Source organism: Poecilia reticulata, chromosome 5, assembly GCF_904066995.2.
Source record: "Poecilia reticulata chromosome 5, P_reticulata-male-v2, whole genome shotgun sequence".
Lineage (NCBI taxonomy): Eukaryota > Metazoa > Chordata > Actinopteri > Cyprinodontiformes > Poeciliidae > Poecilia > Poecilia reticulata.
The window spans coordinates 31,700,921-31,716,871 of NC_088834.1; the positions used below are offsets into that span (position 1 = coordinate 31,700,921).

A 15,951-nucleotide genomic window follows, 5' to 3' on the forward strand; every position below is an offset into this window, starting at 1 on the left:
TCCCCAGGCCAGCCGAGAGACATAGTGCCTCCAGCGTGTCCTGGGTCTTCCCCGGGTTCTCCTCCCAGTAGGACGTGCCTGAAACACCTCACCAGGTAGGCATCGAGGAGATATTCTGACCAGATGCCCCAGCCACTTCTTGACATGAAGCAGTAGCGGCTTTACTCTGAGTCCCTCCCAGATGACTGAGTTTCTTAGCCTATTTATAAGGGAGATCCCAGACACCCTATGGAGAAACCCCATTTCAGCTCCTGGGACGTGAAATGTCACCTCTCTGGTGGGGAAGGAGCCGGAGCCGGTGTGTGAGGTTGAGAGGCTAGAAATAGTGGGTCTTACCTCGATGCATGGCTCCGGTTCTGGAACCAGTCTCCTTGAGAGGGTCTGGACGTACTTCCACTCTGGAGTTGCCCATGGTGAGAGGTCGCGGATGGATGGATGGATGGATGAATTATTATATTTGTTATTATTATTATTATTATTATTATTATTATTATTATTATTATTATTATAAGCATTATAATAATAAAATATTATTTATTATAAATAATTATATTATTTATAAGAGTATAAATAATAGTTATATTATTATTTATATATTATTATATATGAATAATATTGTCAGGAAAGAAGTGGTTGGTGGTGAGGAGAGAACACTGAGACCCAGGTAAGATGAAGATGATGGTGATTTATTTGAAGATAGTGGCTCAGACAGTCCAGGACAGGCAGAGAGACAAGCGCACAGCTAAATGCCGGTAGCAACTGACTTACAGGACGAGAAATGAGAGCTAACGCAAACCAGGATTTAGCAGCTCCACTGGAGAGCAGACAGTAGACGAACACAGACGCTACCCTAGAACTGCTACCTGGGCGACTGTGGCTCTGCGGGTAGAGTAGTCGTCTTGCGATCGGAAGGTTGTAGGCAGTGGCGCAAAAAGTGGGTATGCAGGGTATGCAACGCATAGGGGCGCAGCACCAGAGGGGGCGCCAAAACCCCGTCTGGAGGGGGCGGCGCGCCGATGATGTTTTCCCGTACACTAATGCGCGCCTTACGCTCCTTCACCTCGCACACATAACGAGGAGGTAAATGTAGCGAGTTTTACCCTTCACGTATCGTCGCCTCGGGGGGGGGGGGGGTGCTGAGTGAGCGTCGCTCCTTCACCCTGACGTTCCGTCCCTCGTTCGGGGGGGGGGGCGCCGATCTATGTTTTTGCATCCACCTGAATAATGTGTAGTTGCGCCACTGGTTGTAGGTTCGATTCCAGCTTCCTCCTGCCACGTGTCGATGTGCCCCTGGGCAAGGCACTTAACCCTAAATTGCTTACCGAGCTGCGTATCGGTGTATAAATGTGTGAGCGTTTGTGAGTGCGAATGGGTGAATGTGACTCTAGTGTAAAGCGCTTTGAGTGGTCAAAAATGATCGGATAAAGCGCTATATAAGTTCAGTCCATTTACCATTTACCATTTACCCGGTAGTGTTACCGCAAGTGGAATTTAATCATGGAGACGCCCATAAGCATTATTTGCAAACATAGTTTAAGCAAATACCACATTTACTTTGTTCAGTTTATATTTACATGTGCTACATTTAGCACTGATTTTAGACACACTCTACTTGTCTTTCTTATAAAATAAAACATTTTCAGCCACTGTTTCTGCGGAGTGGCCATTTTGAAACGCGAAGTCCATTTCAATATGCGCTGCAAGTTACAAGTCGTAACTGTGGTTAAAACTTGTCAGAGGTACTCCCAGTTTCCCAGTGGGAAACTTTGGAGACCGTTCTAATTGGTAGAAGGTCTGAATTTCCCAGTTCCGAGTACAACTGGAACGCAGCATCAGTGTTCTGCTGCTAACGAGCCATCATTTGATCCAGCTTTGTTGAACTAACACGCACGAGGACTAACTATGGACACCCATGACCGAATACCAAGAATGTGGTGTTCACCTTCAGCGGTAAGGGCAGTAAAACACATTGGCAGTATGATTGAACACTCCAACTCAAAATGTATGGGGGAAAAAAGTAAATGAATGTACAAGCATAACGAATTCCTCACGGCTATTTGACCATTTTATGCTAGTTTGTCCTTCCTCCCACCCAAAAAAACTAACTATTTGTCTTTAATCTACAAGTACGTTTTGTATATTCGTGTTAACAACGTCACTTTTTGATCCCTCAGGTCGACCCTTTTCCCTCCACGTGAGCGGGAAGCCACCTCCTCCGTGCTCGTCATCCCTATCAGCCGGACAAGCCACCGGCAAAGTGGTAACGAGCAGACACAAATGTTGAAAAGGGGGCTGTACCTCCACGCAGAATTAGCCAATCAGCATCACATCCGTCGATCGGATAAAGTGAAGCTCAACTTTTTTTCTTATCACTTATTAAGTTGTGTTTACTTTGTGTGTCCGCTCCCAGTCCAGCCAGCAGAAGGAAACCAACCGCAGGCGGCCGAGAGGAGTTCGGTCTGCTCTCAATGAGCCACCATGAGGCTGCTGGACGAGCGGATCTGGTTGCTGTTCAGGCGACACTTGCAGCAAACTCTCACCTACTGGAGCGTGTTCTTCAGCTTCGGCCTGTGCGTCGCTTTCCTGGGGCCCACCATCCTGGACCTGCGGTGCCAGACCCAGACCACCTTGCAGCAGATCACCTGGGTCTTCTTCTCGCAGCAGTTCTTTCTGCTCGTGGGTAGCACTGTGGGCGGACTGTTCAAGAAAACGTGAGAGAAATATGTTTTTAAAGGTTTAGTGGGGGAGCTCGTATGTTTGATCCTGCTATAATCGTCATTGTTTTATTGTCATTACATTGACAGCTTATATTAGTGATTTTTTTTATTTATTACTACATATAAATTAAAAATAACAGTTAATTTATGATATCTGGCAAAAACAAATGTTACATACTACTACTAATAATAATAATAATAAAAAACTAAGAAATTAAATGTTTTATTGGCATAGATTATTCAAAAAGACAATTAAAAGAATATGCTTCATATTATATGAAGCATACTAATTCTAACAGGGGTGGCCAGACCAGGTCAGTAAAAAAATTTAGGGAAAAAAATACATTTATTTGTTTGTTTGTTTGGATGTGATTGAATAAAGTGACTCAATGCCTTTCTATGTCCTGAACATGATACTTTGGGGAGGTCAGTGACATGGCCAACATTTTTCAAGATGTCACCCCTTGACCCCCTCCCCTTTACGGGTACCTCTAAGATAAATTAAGGAAGTTTTAAGGCGCAGTGGGGAAAAAAAAACTTTTAAAACTTTAGTTTAGAAGTTTTGTCAAAATTCTGTCTGACAGTTCTTCTCATTTGACTGGCAAATGTCCAGCATTCAAATAACATCTGCTTGTCTTAGTGCAATGTCCGAAATGTGATGACACACACACACACAAAGGATGTGTGTTGGAGGAAAGCCCTTTCTGAAGAAGAAAAAAATAGATAAACAGTAAATAATTTCTCTGTGTTTGTGGTTTTTAAAGGGAGGGACAGCAGCACCGGTCAGGAATCAGACACCAAGATGTCTGATGTTTGGTAATGTTGGCAGAATATGTTTTAAATCAAACAGTGGAGTTCTTAGCTGTTTTCTTTGTAATCCATATCAAATAAAACGATAGAGAACATAAACAGTGAAAACAAAATTTCAAGATAAAATGACTTAGTAATGCAGTTCAAGTTCAGTTCAGAAATACTTTATCAATCTCAAAGTTGATTCTGTCCAAAGCAAATCGTAGAGCTGCTCATGTTGGGTAACCAAACTGCAAATATATCCATTGAACAATTTCATTATCCACACATTTTAACCTTAAGTGACATAAAGAGTTTTTAACATTTGTTTTTGCAAATTAAAATCTGAAAGTCATGTTTTGTTTAAGAATAACAAATTTTTCTGGTCAGCAAATTGTCCCAGAAGATATTTGGCAGAAGTGATAAAATTGCTGTATTGAACATTTTCAAGTAATTTAATGGTAATGCGACAAAGATGCGACCCTCTGACAAAGTTAAGCCAACTTAAAATGTTCTCCTTAGCAGGACAGGAAGCTGTGTCGGTAGATGTTAGTTTCATGCTTAGAAGAACAACACTGCTGTTCCTCTGTGGGGTTTCCTCCTTTGAACCTGTAGGTTCTGCAGCAATTAAACAGTTCTGCTTGTTTGAATTAGTTTTATATTGTAATTTTAAGGACATCATTGCACCAGTCTCTAGTGACTGTTAATGTGATGCTGTTCCAGGTTTGATGTGAAGATCACTGATGTTGAATATAATTTATCAGGAACAGCCTAAAGAGGAAAGGGGAACGTTGGCAGGGATGGCTGAGTACACAAGGTAAAGATTAAATAGAAGCAGCAGTGGGGCTGGAGGGCTGTGATAAACTGACTGGGTAAATACAAGTTAGTGGAACATCAAGGTGACTTTACTGGAACTGTACGAGGCTGTCCTGTTTAAACTGGGAGCACAGGGTGTCATGCTTTATCCCAGTAAGTCTGTAAAAAATAAAAAACTCCTGCATAAAAAGTTATTGATGTTATAGAGCAGTTTACACAGTTAATCCAGAAAGTGTTCACGGTTTACTGTTTCAGCTTGTTTTAAATCAATTTCTTTCCTCAAAATTCAGTATGCCATGATGACAATGTGAAAACATTTTTGTGAGCTTTTGAGTTTGTGTGTATTCACAGCCTTGTAGAAATATTAAGATATGCAGCTCAATTTTATTTTCGCTAAATGTTTATTGTGCTATTTGTGGATCTGCCTCCAACTGGATCACAGTTACTGGGTGTGACATCATTCCCAGCTCTGACTTCTGATCACAGGGTGTTCTGTTAGTTGGCAAATAAAACAATGAAAAGTCTGCAAAACAAGGAAATATGAGGAGAAGTGTGTTGATCCTTCACTTATATGAAGCTGTCAGATATGTGGTTACAAACTGGAGCTTGTTGCTAAGAGCTGGATGAATTTGTTTGCGTACAGTCTTGAAACGACTACCATTAAAAGTGAAATAATACTGTACTGTTTCACACCTTGACATTAATGAAGAAATGTATTCAGTTCTTTTTAGTAATAGTGTAAGAAAACACAATAATCTAAATTGCATGCATGGAGATCGCATTATTACAATCGCATTCAGGTTGGTATGTTCCCAGTTTTAACACATTTGGTAAAAAGAAGTTCTGAAAAGAAGCTCAAGTCACTGATTTTTGCAGCAGTTCCCCCTACAGAGGAAGCACAGGAGACGTAGTTGATGGCAGCAGCTGAGCTAGTGGCTTCATGTAGGAAATAAACTCAGTTAGACAGAGAAACCTGACCAGTATTACTATCCATGGGTTGAAAAACAGAACTCAAAGTTAACTCAGAACGCCAGCAGAATGCTTGCTAACATGTCGGATCGTCTGTGTTCCTCCAGCCTGCTGTCCTCCCTGTCGGCCCTCTTCGCCTCGGCGCTCGTCATCTCCCTGGTTTTTGCCATCATACCGCTGTGTCACCATGTGATCCTGCTGTCTGTCGCCATGGGAGTGGAGGGAGCTGCCATGGGCGTCATAGACACAATCGGGAACCTGCAGCTGGTGAGGCTCTACCAGAAGGACTCTGCCGTCTTCCTGCAGGTCAGTCAGATTTGTTGGGCCACATCTGCCGAGTCATGAAATCACACTTTACACAGCTACTATGTATTTATTATGGCAGAAATAAATGTTATTAATACATTTTATATAATAATTATTATTTGCAATGCTACATCCAGTCAGGACAGAGTGTCAGCCTTTACTGAAGAACTGGAACCAAAGTCCAGAAAATGTCATAATCATTAATCAGAACAATCAGCAGCGTTTCTGTCATCTTGTTTGGTGTTTCCATGTGTTGCATCCCATGGAACAACTCAGAATGTTTGAAAAAACAACTTAGGCAGCTTTATCTGACGAGAACCTTTTTGTCCACAAACTAATCTTTTTAAGCTAAAAATGTAATAAAATAAAATTCCAATTCAAGGACACAAGCTTCTGATTTTCTATCAGTAGGTAACACTGACCTCAGACATGAGAGAGAAGAGATTAATGAAAGAACTCAACATGTTTTTCTTTCTGATAAGAGTGAGAAAGTTGACTTATTTCAAAGACTCTGATAATATTGAGGTCATGGTCAATCTCCAATCTTTTTCTGTGTTTTTAATTAAGTGGAATCATGCCAGAGAAGTTGCTCTCTGCCAGAGAAATATTCCTCCTACCTGTTACTGTTGAACAGTAGGAGGAATATTCACAGCCTGAGCTGTAATGAAGGTTTTTTTAATTCTAGTTCTGCACCAGCACTGAGAGGCGGAACTCTGGAAACTTCAGGTTCAGCTGCTGTAGAGGGAAAGTTATTGAGTTTGTGACTTTTCAAACTGTAATCATAAAGTAATGCCAGGTTATTACTTTTATAAAGGGAGCACAATGAAACTGTAACAGTCATTTTAATTATCTTCACTGCGAAGCATAGTCTGTGTCACTGTGTAAAAATGGAACTCTATGGATCACAGTTGTGACTGGCTGGATTCATTGTTGGAGGCTTTAGTGATGAACACAAACCTGAATGAAATGAAGTCTTAGTTTGGTTTTATTGAATGTGATTATAATTATTCAGTTAGATAAAGTGAAGATACAATCAGAAAATGTTTTAACACATATCCAAAAATACCTTTGCATGCTTTTAAAGTGCTTTTTGGGGCTTCAGATAGATGTCTAAAAGTAGTTGAATGTTTTTCTATGACCAAAATTACATTAGAGACTTAAATAAATAATAATGATATTAATGTTTTTTACCCATATAAAATGTTTGGAAGCTCATTTTTGCTATGGAAGCAAAAAAATAAAAGTCCAACAGAAAGTCATCATTATAAGAACAAAAGTAATATTTTCTACTTTCAAAGTCATGATTATGAAATATAAAGTCATAATTATAAGTTTCAAAGTCATAATTTTGAGATTCAAAGTTGCACTGCACTGTTTCTTCAGGAGGTTTGCTTCAGTATCTCATAATTATGATTTTAAAACTCAAAATTCTGACTTTATGCTGGGCTTTTCTTTTTTTTCTGTTTTTTTTTCATTGCTGAAAAGGCTTCCATAAATATGAGTCTTTTCTTGTAAAAGTTCTATGTCCTAGATAGAAAAAGTGCAGCTAAAAACCCTGAATGGGAAATCTGATAACATTTATCCTGGAAAGAGATGATGGTGCTTTCTGGAATGTTGATTGTTTGAAGGAAGAGCGACGTTCTCTGTACCTGAAATGTGCAGTTCTGGTAGGAAGAATAGATTTATAGATTCCTAAAACACAGATCCAATCTGGTCATGAAATATAAAATGGCCACCAAAACGTTTTTGGAGATGTTTTGGTGGCATCTCAAAATCCACCAAACCCCCTAACATTCCCCCCAAAAGTGTTCTCCCCCTCCTGCCCTGCCATCTGGTCGCCATTAGGCTTCTTCTCAGATTTGAGAAGCAAGTCATTTAAATTTGTCCCAAAAAAATTATTAAACCCATGTAGCATTTTTCCTCCACTTCAGTTATGAACCACTTCATGTTGCCTCAGCCGTCATTCCTCCCATCAGGCTTTGCATTTCTTCATTGGCCTCGGAGCGTTGGTCAGCCCTCTGGTGGTCGACCCGTTCCTGGCGGAGGACAGCTGCGTCCTCTCAGCCAACTGGACCGCCAACTCGTCTGGCTCGGACCTGGAACACCTCCGGAACACCCTGGCCGGACACGGCGCCCTTCTGCACAACGCCTCCCAGTACCCTCTGTACACGGAGGGCGTGGTCGTCACCAGGGTGTCGTACGCTTTCTGGATCATGGCTGTTATCAACGTGAGTTCGTCTCACATTTCATGTGTTTATATGTTTATATACACATTTTATTTTTTTGTATTTCTGCAGATGACTGTAGTACCACAGAGATGATGATCATATTGTACTGTCAGGACATAATGACAATTTGAACAATTATGTAAAAAAAAAAAAAAGATGTAAAAGTAACCTACAGCAGCTTTGGGTGGATTAAAAAAAACCTTAAATAAATTTCTACTTCAAAATTAGAACAAAAGTGTCTCCATAGATACGGAGAGAGAGAAGGAGGAAGTTCAGTTCTATCACTATAATGAACATCAGGTCCCAGACTCTCTCTCTCTCTCTGCTTTCTAGCCAGACAGAGACTTAAAGGGGAGCGGCAAAAGCAAACTGCTGGATTAGCAGAGCTAGCTAACAAGTGATGTCATCCATGTTATCCATAAGTCATCATGATAGTCATAAATGTTACTGTGGAACATTATCTCTGCTGCCTGGATGTAGAGCTGTTAGCATGTCATGATGGTCATGAGACAGTCAGACAACAGTCTTCAGTCAGAGGGTTTTCCAGATTCGTTGCAAGACTGACTGCTACTGAAGAGCCTTCCTGCCTACAGCATCACCATCTACAACGACATGAGGCTGAAGATGACATGAGGCTCTTCAACATGTCGTTTCCCCAAATGAAGTCTTCTTCAGTTGGAGCAGACATCAGATTCCCTTCAGTCTAAACTAAACAAACAGCTGCATGTCACAATCCAGCTGATATTAACATCTTCTGTTTTACTTTAACTAGCTAAAGGCAGCTTAGCTTAGCTTAGCTTAGCTTCTGCCACTCTTTGGGTTTATTTACTTTTCAATACAAATGTATGATGTCTTTCTACTGCAGGTAAGAGGAACTTCTTCTTTATTAAAACAGTCTAATTTGGGAAATCATTAAAATGAAAAAAACCGTGTGGTCATTTATTTTCCCAAACATGTAACAAAATGCTGTCCTGTCTCATGGGTCCTTTAAGGCGTGTCGTATGATTTTGCAAGCTGCATGAATCTTTACAGCCCTACAGATTAGAGACTTAACATACTGCAGCCTGAGTGCTTGATTCATACTGTAAGTCAATAAATTGCTCAAAGACAAAAATCAACATGGAATTATGAAAGAGCAGCAACATTTCCACTGTTTAACACAGGATTGGAGCTAAGCAGCAGAATTCTCTTTGTGTCTTTTCTCTCTGCAAAATTAGTCAGATTACAGTCAGTTTACTGAAGCACTGAACGGCAAAGTGGATTATTACATTAAGCATTTATTATAGCCTGGTTAGACTGGAAAACAACTCTGAGGAACACGGGACCACAATCCTCAACATTTGCTTCTTATCTCCACAGATTCACAGTACGTTGTGTTACTGTACAAAAAATAAATAAATAAATAAATGACCCAAGTAGGAATATAAATTACAGGTATACATTTTTGTCCTCCTCCAGAACTGTGACCAGTTTGGTCTGTCTGAACAGGATCTGAGGGGATGGACTTGACTTTTATGAGACGGAGCTCATGAGTGAAATCAGGTGACAGGAAGGAAGTGTTGCTCATCATCAGAGTAAACAGCTGTGTGTGTGTGTGTGTGTGTGTGTGTGTGTGTGTGTGTGTGTGTGTGTGTGTGTGTGTGTGTGTGTGTGTGTGTGTGTGTGTGTGTGTGTGTGTGTGTGTGTGTGTGTGTGCAGCTCCCTGTCCCAGCAGCAGTCCTCGCATTGATGTTCCATGAGAGACTGGTGAGGTGCTGCCGGAGCAGCCCCCCTCTGCTCACCAAGAAGCCTGACATCAGTTCCCACCCCGCCAAGGAGCAACAGCAAGGTGACAGCTGTTTTTATGCGATATTAGAAATACACACAAATACAAGTAAACAAATGATTCCCTTTTTAAATAAGAAAATAACCATTTCTTTCTTTCAGTGAATGCTTGATCAGTAATTGTAGCAAAGGTTGAATCTGTAGCTAAAAAAATTCTTCTAACATCAACATGTAAAAACTTCACTTTTTTTATCCAGGTGAAGCCAAAATCTGCCACATGAAGAGTTCTTGATAGAACATATTTACTGACAGTTTTTTTTTATTATCTTAAATGCAAAACATTTAGATTTCTTTGTACATTTATGAGTCAATTCCTGCTCTGGCTGTGGTGTCTTTTCAGTGAATGGTCTTTTTATGAGTCTATATACCTTAACTAATAATTAATTGATTCCTAATTTAGTTGATGGTTATTTCAGTAATCGATCACTCACGATTAATCGTTTCAGCCCTCATGTGTTGGTGAAGACAACAGATCTTGTTCCTGTCTCTGCAGGACACGGGGGGCTACTGGACTGCAGGCCCAGCAACCTGCAGGGCCACCCCGCTACCTTCTTCATCATTCATGCCCTGGGCGGAGCCATCGTCTTCATCACCGATGGAATTATAGTGAGTGCAAACGGAAAAGCATGTTTTCTGTTGCTGATGTTCTGAAGCTGCTCAGTTAAACCAAACTCTGCTGCAGTCACAGCTGCAGGTCCCTCTGTTCTTAGTAAAATCACACAAACCCCTCGGTTTGGATGGAGTGGTTTCTCTACCATCAGGTTTCAAATCTTACCAGTAACTCTCATTTGGATTCTGGTCTGAACTTTGACTGGACCAGTCTTTTCATTTCTAACATTTTACATTTCCAAAAATAAGTAAACAGAACAACCACAAATTAAACTGGACATTGAAGTCTCTGTAAAGAAAACTGTCCTTCAAAAACAAGCACCAGACTGAAGCCTCTCCTGAAGGCTTCAGCGTGTGGGAAAGAGGAGGAGCTTCTTAAAGAGACAGAGACCCGATTTTAAGGCATCAAACTGCAAACTCATGTTTTGTTTGTCATGTTTGATACATACACCTTTTTTATAACAACTGAAGGTAATATAGTTACATCTCTAAACTGCACACAGTAACTGCATTTAATCATATTTATCAAATTTATTGGAATTTATCGAGGCTCTTGCTGAACAAATACCAGAGAGAAATATTAAAAATGACAGACATTATGGACATTTTTTTTAACTGAATGAATTGGAATTTATCATGACAATAAGTCAAAATTCTTCTAAGAAATTTATCATGATAAAGTGATATGATAAATGCCCACCTCAGCAAGGGAGTGGATTTTGTCTACTTAAAAATAGAACAAAGTGTCACTTTGTATCCCATGAAACCCGTTGAAGTGAGTGGTTGTCAGGTCAGCCATCTGAAGGTGGGTGAAAACCTTCAGAGCAGCCCAGCCTGGCTACATTAATCCATGCTAACATTCCTGTATGCAGACATCAGCTCCTCCTCCAGCGGCTCTGCTTCACCTGCCCCTCTCATGGTTTCTCCTGCAGGGCTGCTACGCCGGCTTCGTCTACACCTACGCCGTCTCCCCCCCTCTGCTCATGGGCTACAAGGCAGCCGGCTGTCTGGACAGCGTGTTCTGGGCCTCCATCATGGCAGGAAGGCTGTGCTTCATCTTCTTCTCCTACCGATACGCAGCACCGGCTCTGCTCTCCGTTAGTCTGGTATGAGGCAGCTGCTGAGATGAGGTCTGGCACACTGCTTGGAGTCAAATATTTGAAATGGGCGGGAATGTAAGCGCCAGGATATAATGTGGCAGCTAAACTGTTTGCACAGTGTTGTTATAAAGACGCCTGTCCGGCATTCTGATTCTGTTGTCTTTTTCATACCTGTTCAGAACGTGAAGCAGGCCCACAGTCATACAGCGGCTGCTGCTGCTGCTGCTGCTAGCAGCTATTAGAGCTGGAAATGTTGGTAAGACTTTATTTGACGGAGTGTCAGACTGACATGACTCTGTCATAAACATGATATAGCATCTGTTATGAACATGAAGGAGTCTTCTTGACATCACTGTTGTCATGAAGTGACATTCGGTAAATAATGACACTTTTAATGCAAAGTTGCTCTAGAAGTTGCATTGAAAGTCCATTAAAAGTGCCGACAGAATGAGACTTCATGACAACAGTTAGATATTCATGAAGATGTCTTCATGTTCCTGACATGTTATGTCATGTTTGATGGTGTCATGTCAGGTTGGACATGGCATGACACCATGTCATGTCACCCCATCAAATAAAGGGGTGTTCATAAAATGTTCATATCAGAGATATGATACAGTCTCTAATTTCATAAAAGGACATTTGTTGTTGTTCTTTGTGCTGTTTTGTTGAGACAAACAAAGTCCATGAGAGGCTGTGTGTCTGAGCTGAGCTCCAGCAGGACTGGAGTTAGCTTTCAGATTCAAACTGAGTCTGTAGACACTGAATATTCTCAGAAGAGAAACTTTTGATGAGAAGAACAAAAATAAAACAACCCATTCACCACAGCATTTGTAACACCTTGTGAGGATCATTTTCCTGACACATACTGCATTGTGAGGACCCACTGCTCCTTGTGGGGGCTGAAGCCTGGTCTCCATGAGGGGAAACGCTGCTTTTGGGTCAGGGGTCAGATTTAGGACTAAGGTGTGAACTGAGTTTTGGTTAGGGTAAGTATGTAATGGGTGGGTTAGGATAAGGGTCAGGCTGTAGAAATGAATGGAAGTCAATGGAAAGTCCCCACAGAGATAGTCATGCAAACGTGTGTCTCTGTGTGTGTGTGTGTGTGTGTGTGTGTGTGTGTGTGTGTGTGTGTGTGTGTGTGTGTGTGTGTGTGTGTGTGTGTGTGTGTGTGTGTGTCAGGTGGGCGTCATCCTGGTCCAGCTCCTGCTCCTGATCTTCTACTCCAGCCGTGTCTTCCTGTTCATGGCCAGCTGTGTTCTGGGCCTGTGCATCAGCAGCGTGTTCCCCTCCATGCTGGCCTTCACTGAGGACGTCCTGGACTACAAAGGTCACATAGCGCTCTGCCTCTCCATCACCTCATCTTATCTGTTGCTCCTGGTCTCCATGCCGACTTGTTTGTTATCTGTGCATCGAAGGCTCCGCCACAATCGTCCTGGTGACGAGCGCCAGCACAGGAGAGATGCTGCTGCAGCTGCTTGTGGGATCGGTGAGAATCGTCCCATCTGGTTGTTCATGATTCTGATACCATGAAACGTTACAGAAAATATTTGTGAAGCCTTTTCTTTCCAGCTGCGCTCCGGATTAATTGGATTTGAAGCGATGCACATAAACTGAAGCAGAAGGAAAATCATTTGGATGAACAAAAACATAAAACGTGCGGTTCTCTGACGCTGTGCTTTGTAGAGGCAGGGTTTGCTGCAGCTCCAGCTGTGAGTCTTTGAGTTTTGCACGTCTGCATCTGGTTCAGCCAGCGTGGGTGGAGAGAGAGACGCTGAACGTTTTCAAGTCTCGCCACAAACTCTCTCCTGAACTCGGGTCTGAACTTTGACTGGACCGTTCCAACTCCACTCTAGCTCTGTATGCTCAATGTGCTGATACCTCAGCCAGTCACCATTAAAAAAAAATTCCTGGAGAATAAACTGTCCTAAAAATTATTGTGATAAACGATAATTTTGGTGTATTGAGACCAGTTTTTAAGTAATGTATAGAAAATGGGATAATAAAGCATGTTTGCTCTCTCAAGGACCAATAAACTTCTACCTCCAGTTCATACTGGAGGTAGAAGATATTTCAAATATCCAAAATAAGACACAACATCCAAAACCAATAAATGAAATGGAAATAAAAGCTCCACACAACAGAAATGGTAAATAAAATGGATTAGGAAGTTTCTGTGAACAAAACTCAGACTTAGTGATGCCTTTCTTTGTTTTTTGTTTTTGATAGACCTCTAACTAGGGACTGCTGGTTTCTGACAGTGGATTTTCCTTTTTCTATTTCAAAATTTTGTTGTTAAAAATACAAATGATGTTTGTTTGTTTTTTAACAAACATCATTTATTAAAAAACCCATTGAAATCATTATTTAATTTCATAGATTAGATTAGTTAAGCTCTGTGATGTAGCAGCAGTAAATGACGTCTACCCTGTTGTCTAAACCTTACAGCTGATGTTTTGGGGTTGGAGCTCAGGATGTGTGTGTGAGTGTGTGTGTGTGTTGCTTTCTGTAGGTGATCCACAGTAAAGGCAGCTACTCCTTCCTGTTGTGTACGACCATAACGTCCTTCATCGGCTTCTGTCTCTTCCTGCTGCTCCTCTACGTCCACCGGGTTCACAGAAACCTTCAGACAGGTAGATCCACTCAAACACGATGCCGACACCACGCTGCACGTCCTCAGAGACCAGCAATGGAGTCCTGGGGCCAGAATAAGATTTTTTTTAAATAAGAGAATATAGTCCTGATATTAGTAGAATAAAGAGACAATATTACCAGAATTACACGAAAATTACAAGAATAATTTTTTTCTGTTTTTAATGCGAGCAAAGCTGTAACAGTTAAAGACCTGAAGCTGGTCCAGTCTGTGATTCTGTCTTGGAAATTGGCTCTGTGGTTTTTTTGCAGTCGTCCTGCTACTGACAGTTATTGATGGTGATTTGTTAAAAGATTAAGTCCTTATTTGTAAAGCCGATTCCAAAGTATAACTTCACAAGATGCTCAACGTTCCTCATTAATTTTTTTAAAAATTATTTTTCCTGGAGGAATTCCCATAAAATGTCTTCTGCCATGCAAACTTATTCTGATATCATGACTTTACTCACATTATTACAACTTTATTCTCACGTTCTCAGGACTTGTTTTCTTGTGCTTTTTTTTCCTTTACTGTCGTACAGCAGTACTCTTTGTTTTATTCTCATGTCCTCTGATTTTATCACAATGACGCCATTTGACTTTATTCTCATAATAAAATCATAAACATTATGACTTCAATTTAATGCTATGACTTTACTGTTGAAACTTCTTAGCCTGGCTCTAAAACTTTGTGGTTCTTCAGTGACAGATCAACATATTTAGCATCTGTTTTGCTCTGATCTCCAACCAGCTTGGAAATGCCGCGCAAAAACACAGGAGCCACCCTGGGAGCAACGATGCATTTGTTTGAATCCAAGCGTCTAATATTTGACTGAACTTCAGTGTCAAATGTTTGTCTTTCAGATTCGTCTCCCTGTCTGGACATGAAGGATGAGCCGAAGAGCGGAGGCTCCTGATGTCCAGACATCATGACAGCTGGACTGACTGCTTCAGTCTGAGGACGGTTTCTAAGCTCAGGGTTTCTGGGCTTGAGCCGCTGTGGCAGTCAGCTGTCGCTTCACTGCAACATGGTACAACAAACACGTCAAACTTGATCAAACTGCTTTATTTAAAACCGAGGGAATCAATTTTTCCTCTTGCTGCTAATATGATATTGTTCTGTTTTCTATTATGTTTTATTTTTTGATATTTAGCCTGGAGGAAAAAGTAACATTTAAAACAGGAGTTGATTTCATTTTTCAAGTGTTTATTGTGCAGAAATGTTTGTTCTTTTCTTCTGTGGTATAAAAAAAACACAGTATCAGGTTGATGAAGACCTGCTGTCTTTCATAAGAGCAACAGAAAAGTGTAACAGCTTTATTTCAGCCAGCTGACTGGCAGGGCACAGCAACAGGCACAGCTGGTTTCTTCTGACAGTGTTGTTCAAACCTTTTGTCACGTTTGCCAAGATATAATAATAAATAAAAATCACTGAAAAAGGTTTTATTTCTTTTTTTTTTTAACTGCTAATCAATGAACAGAACTTCCAATATTTTAACTAAACAGATAATCTAATCAGATTTTTCTTAAAAAATGCATGAATCACTGTAGATCTAAAACTTTGACAGAGTTTTGCATATTTGCGTTGTTGTTCTAGAACTGTGTCGCTCAAGCTGAGGGGTTCAATCTTTGGACAATTATTCCCTCTGGTTCATCAACATTTATGATGCGTAACTATGGCAACAAGGAATTGTTTTACATCTGATCGAACAGCTGTCTTCATCCAGGACATGTTGCAAAGAATATATTTTTTTGTTCCTGTGTGTTGAGCTGTTTGCATGTCATGAGACTTTCATACAGCAAACTGTCTTCAGTCAGAGGCCTCCGCGGCTTAGTCGTAGGACTGACTGCTACTGGAGATCTACATTAACCGCTTTTAGAAGATAGCCAGAAGTACTAAAATATTTCATTTCCCTTTGGGATAAATATTGTTGAATCAGAATATTGAAGTAAATGGAAAGA

At 40.9% G+C, this 15,951-nt stretch overlaps 1 protein-coding gene across 2 annotated transcripts; it reads left to right on the plus strand.

The window, feature by feature from the left end:
* Positions 1 to 1,841: 1,841 nt before the first annotated feature.
* Positions 1,842 to 15,430, plus strand: slc60a1a (solute carrier family 60 member 1a). 2 transcript variants are annotated; one of them, XM_008410254.2, is made up of 12 exons: positions 1,842 to 1,950; positions 2,175 to 2,260; positions 2,411 to 2,711; positions 5,399 to 5,597; positions 7,574 to 7,825; positions 9,524 to 9,653; positions 10,143 to 10,255; positions 11,191 to 11,364; positions 12,541 to 12,688; positions 12,777 to 12,847; positions 13,871 to 13,991; positions 14,854 to 15,430. In XM_008410254.2, the coding sequence occupies exons 3-12, from the start codon at positions 2,479 to 2,481 to the stop codon at positions 14,904 to 14,906; spliced, it is 1,494 nt and encodes a 497-aa protein (XP_008408476.1). In that variant the 5' UTR covers positions 1,842 to 1,950; positions 2,175 to 2,260; positions 2,411 to 2,478; the 3' UTR covers positions 14,907 to 15,430. The 2 variants fall into 2 exon arrangements, with proteins under 2 accessions (XP_008408476.1, XP_008408475.1); XM_008410253.2 differs by lacking the exons at positions 1,842 to 1,950; positions 2,175 to 2,260 and having other exon boundaries at positions 2,363 to 2,711.
* Positions 15,431 to 15,951: the final 521 nt, after the last annotated feature.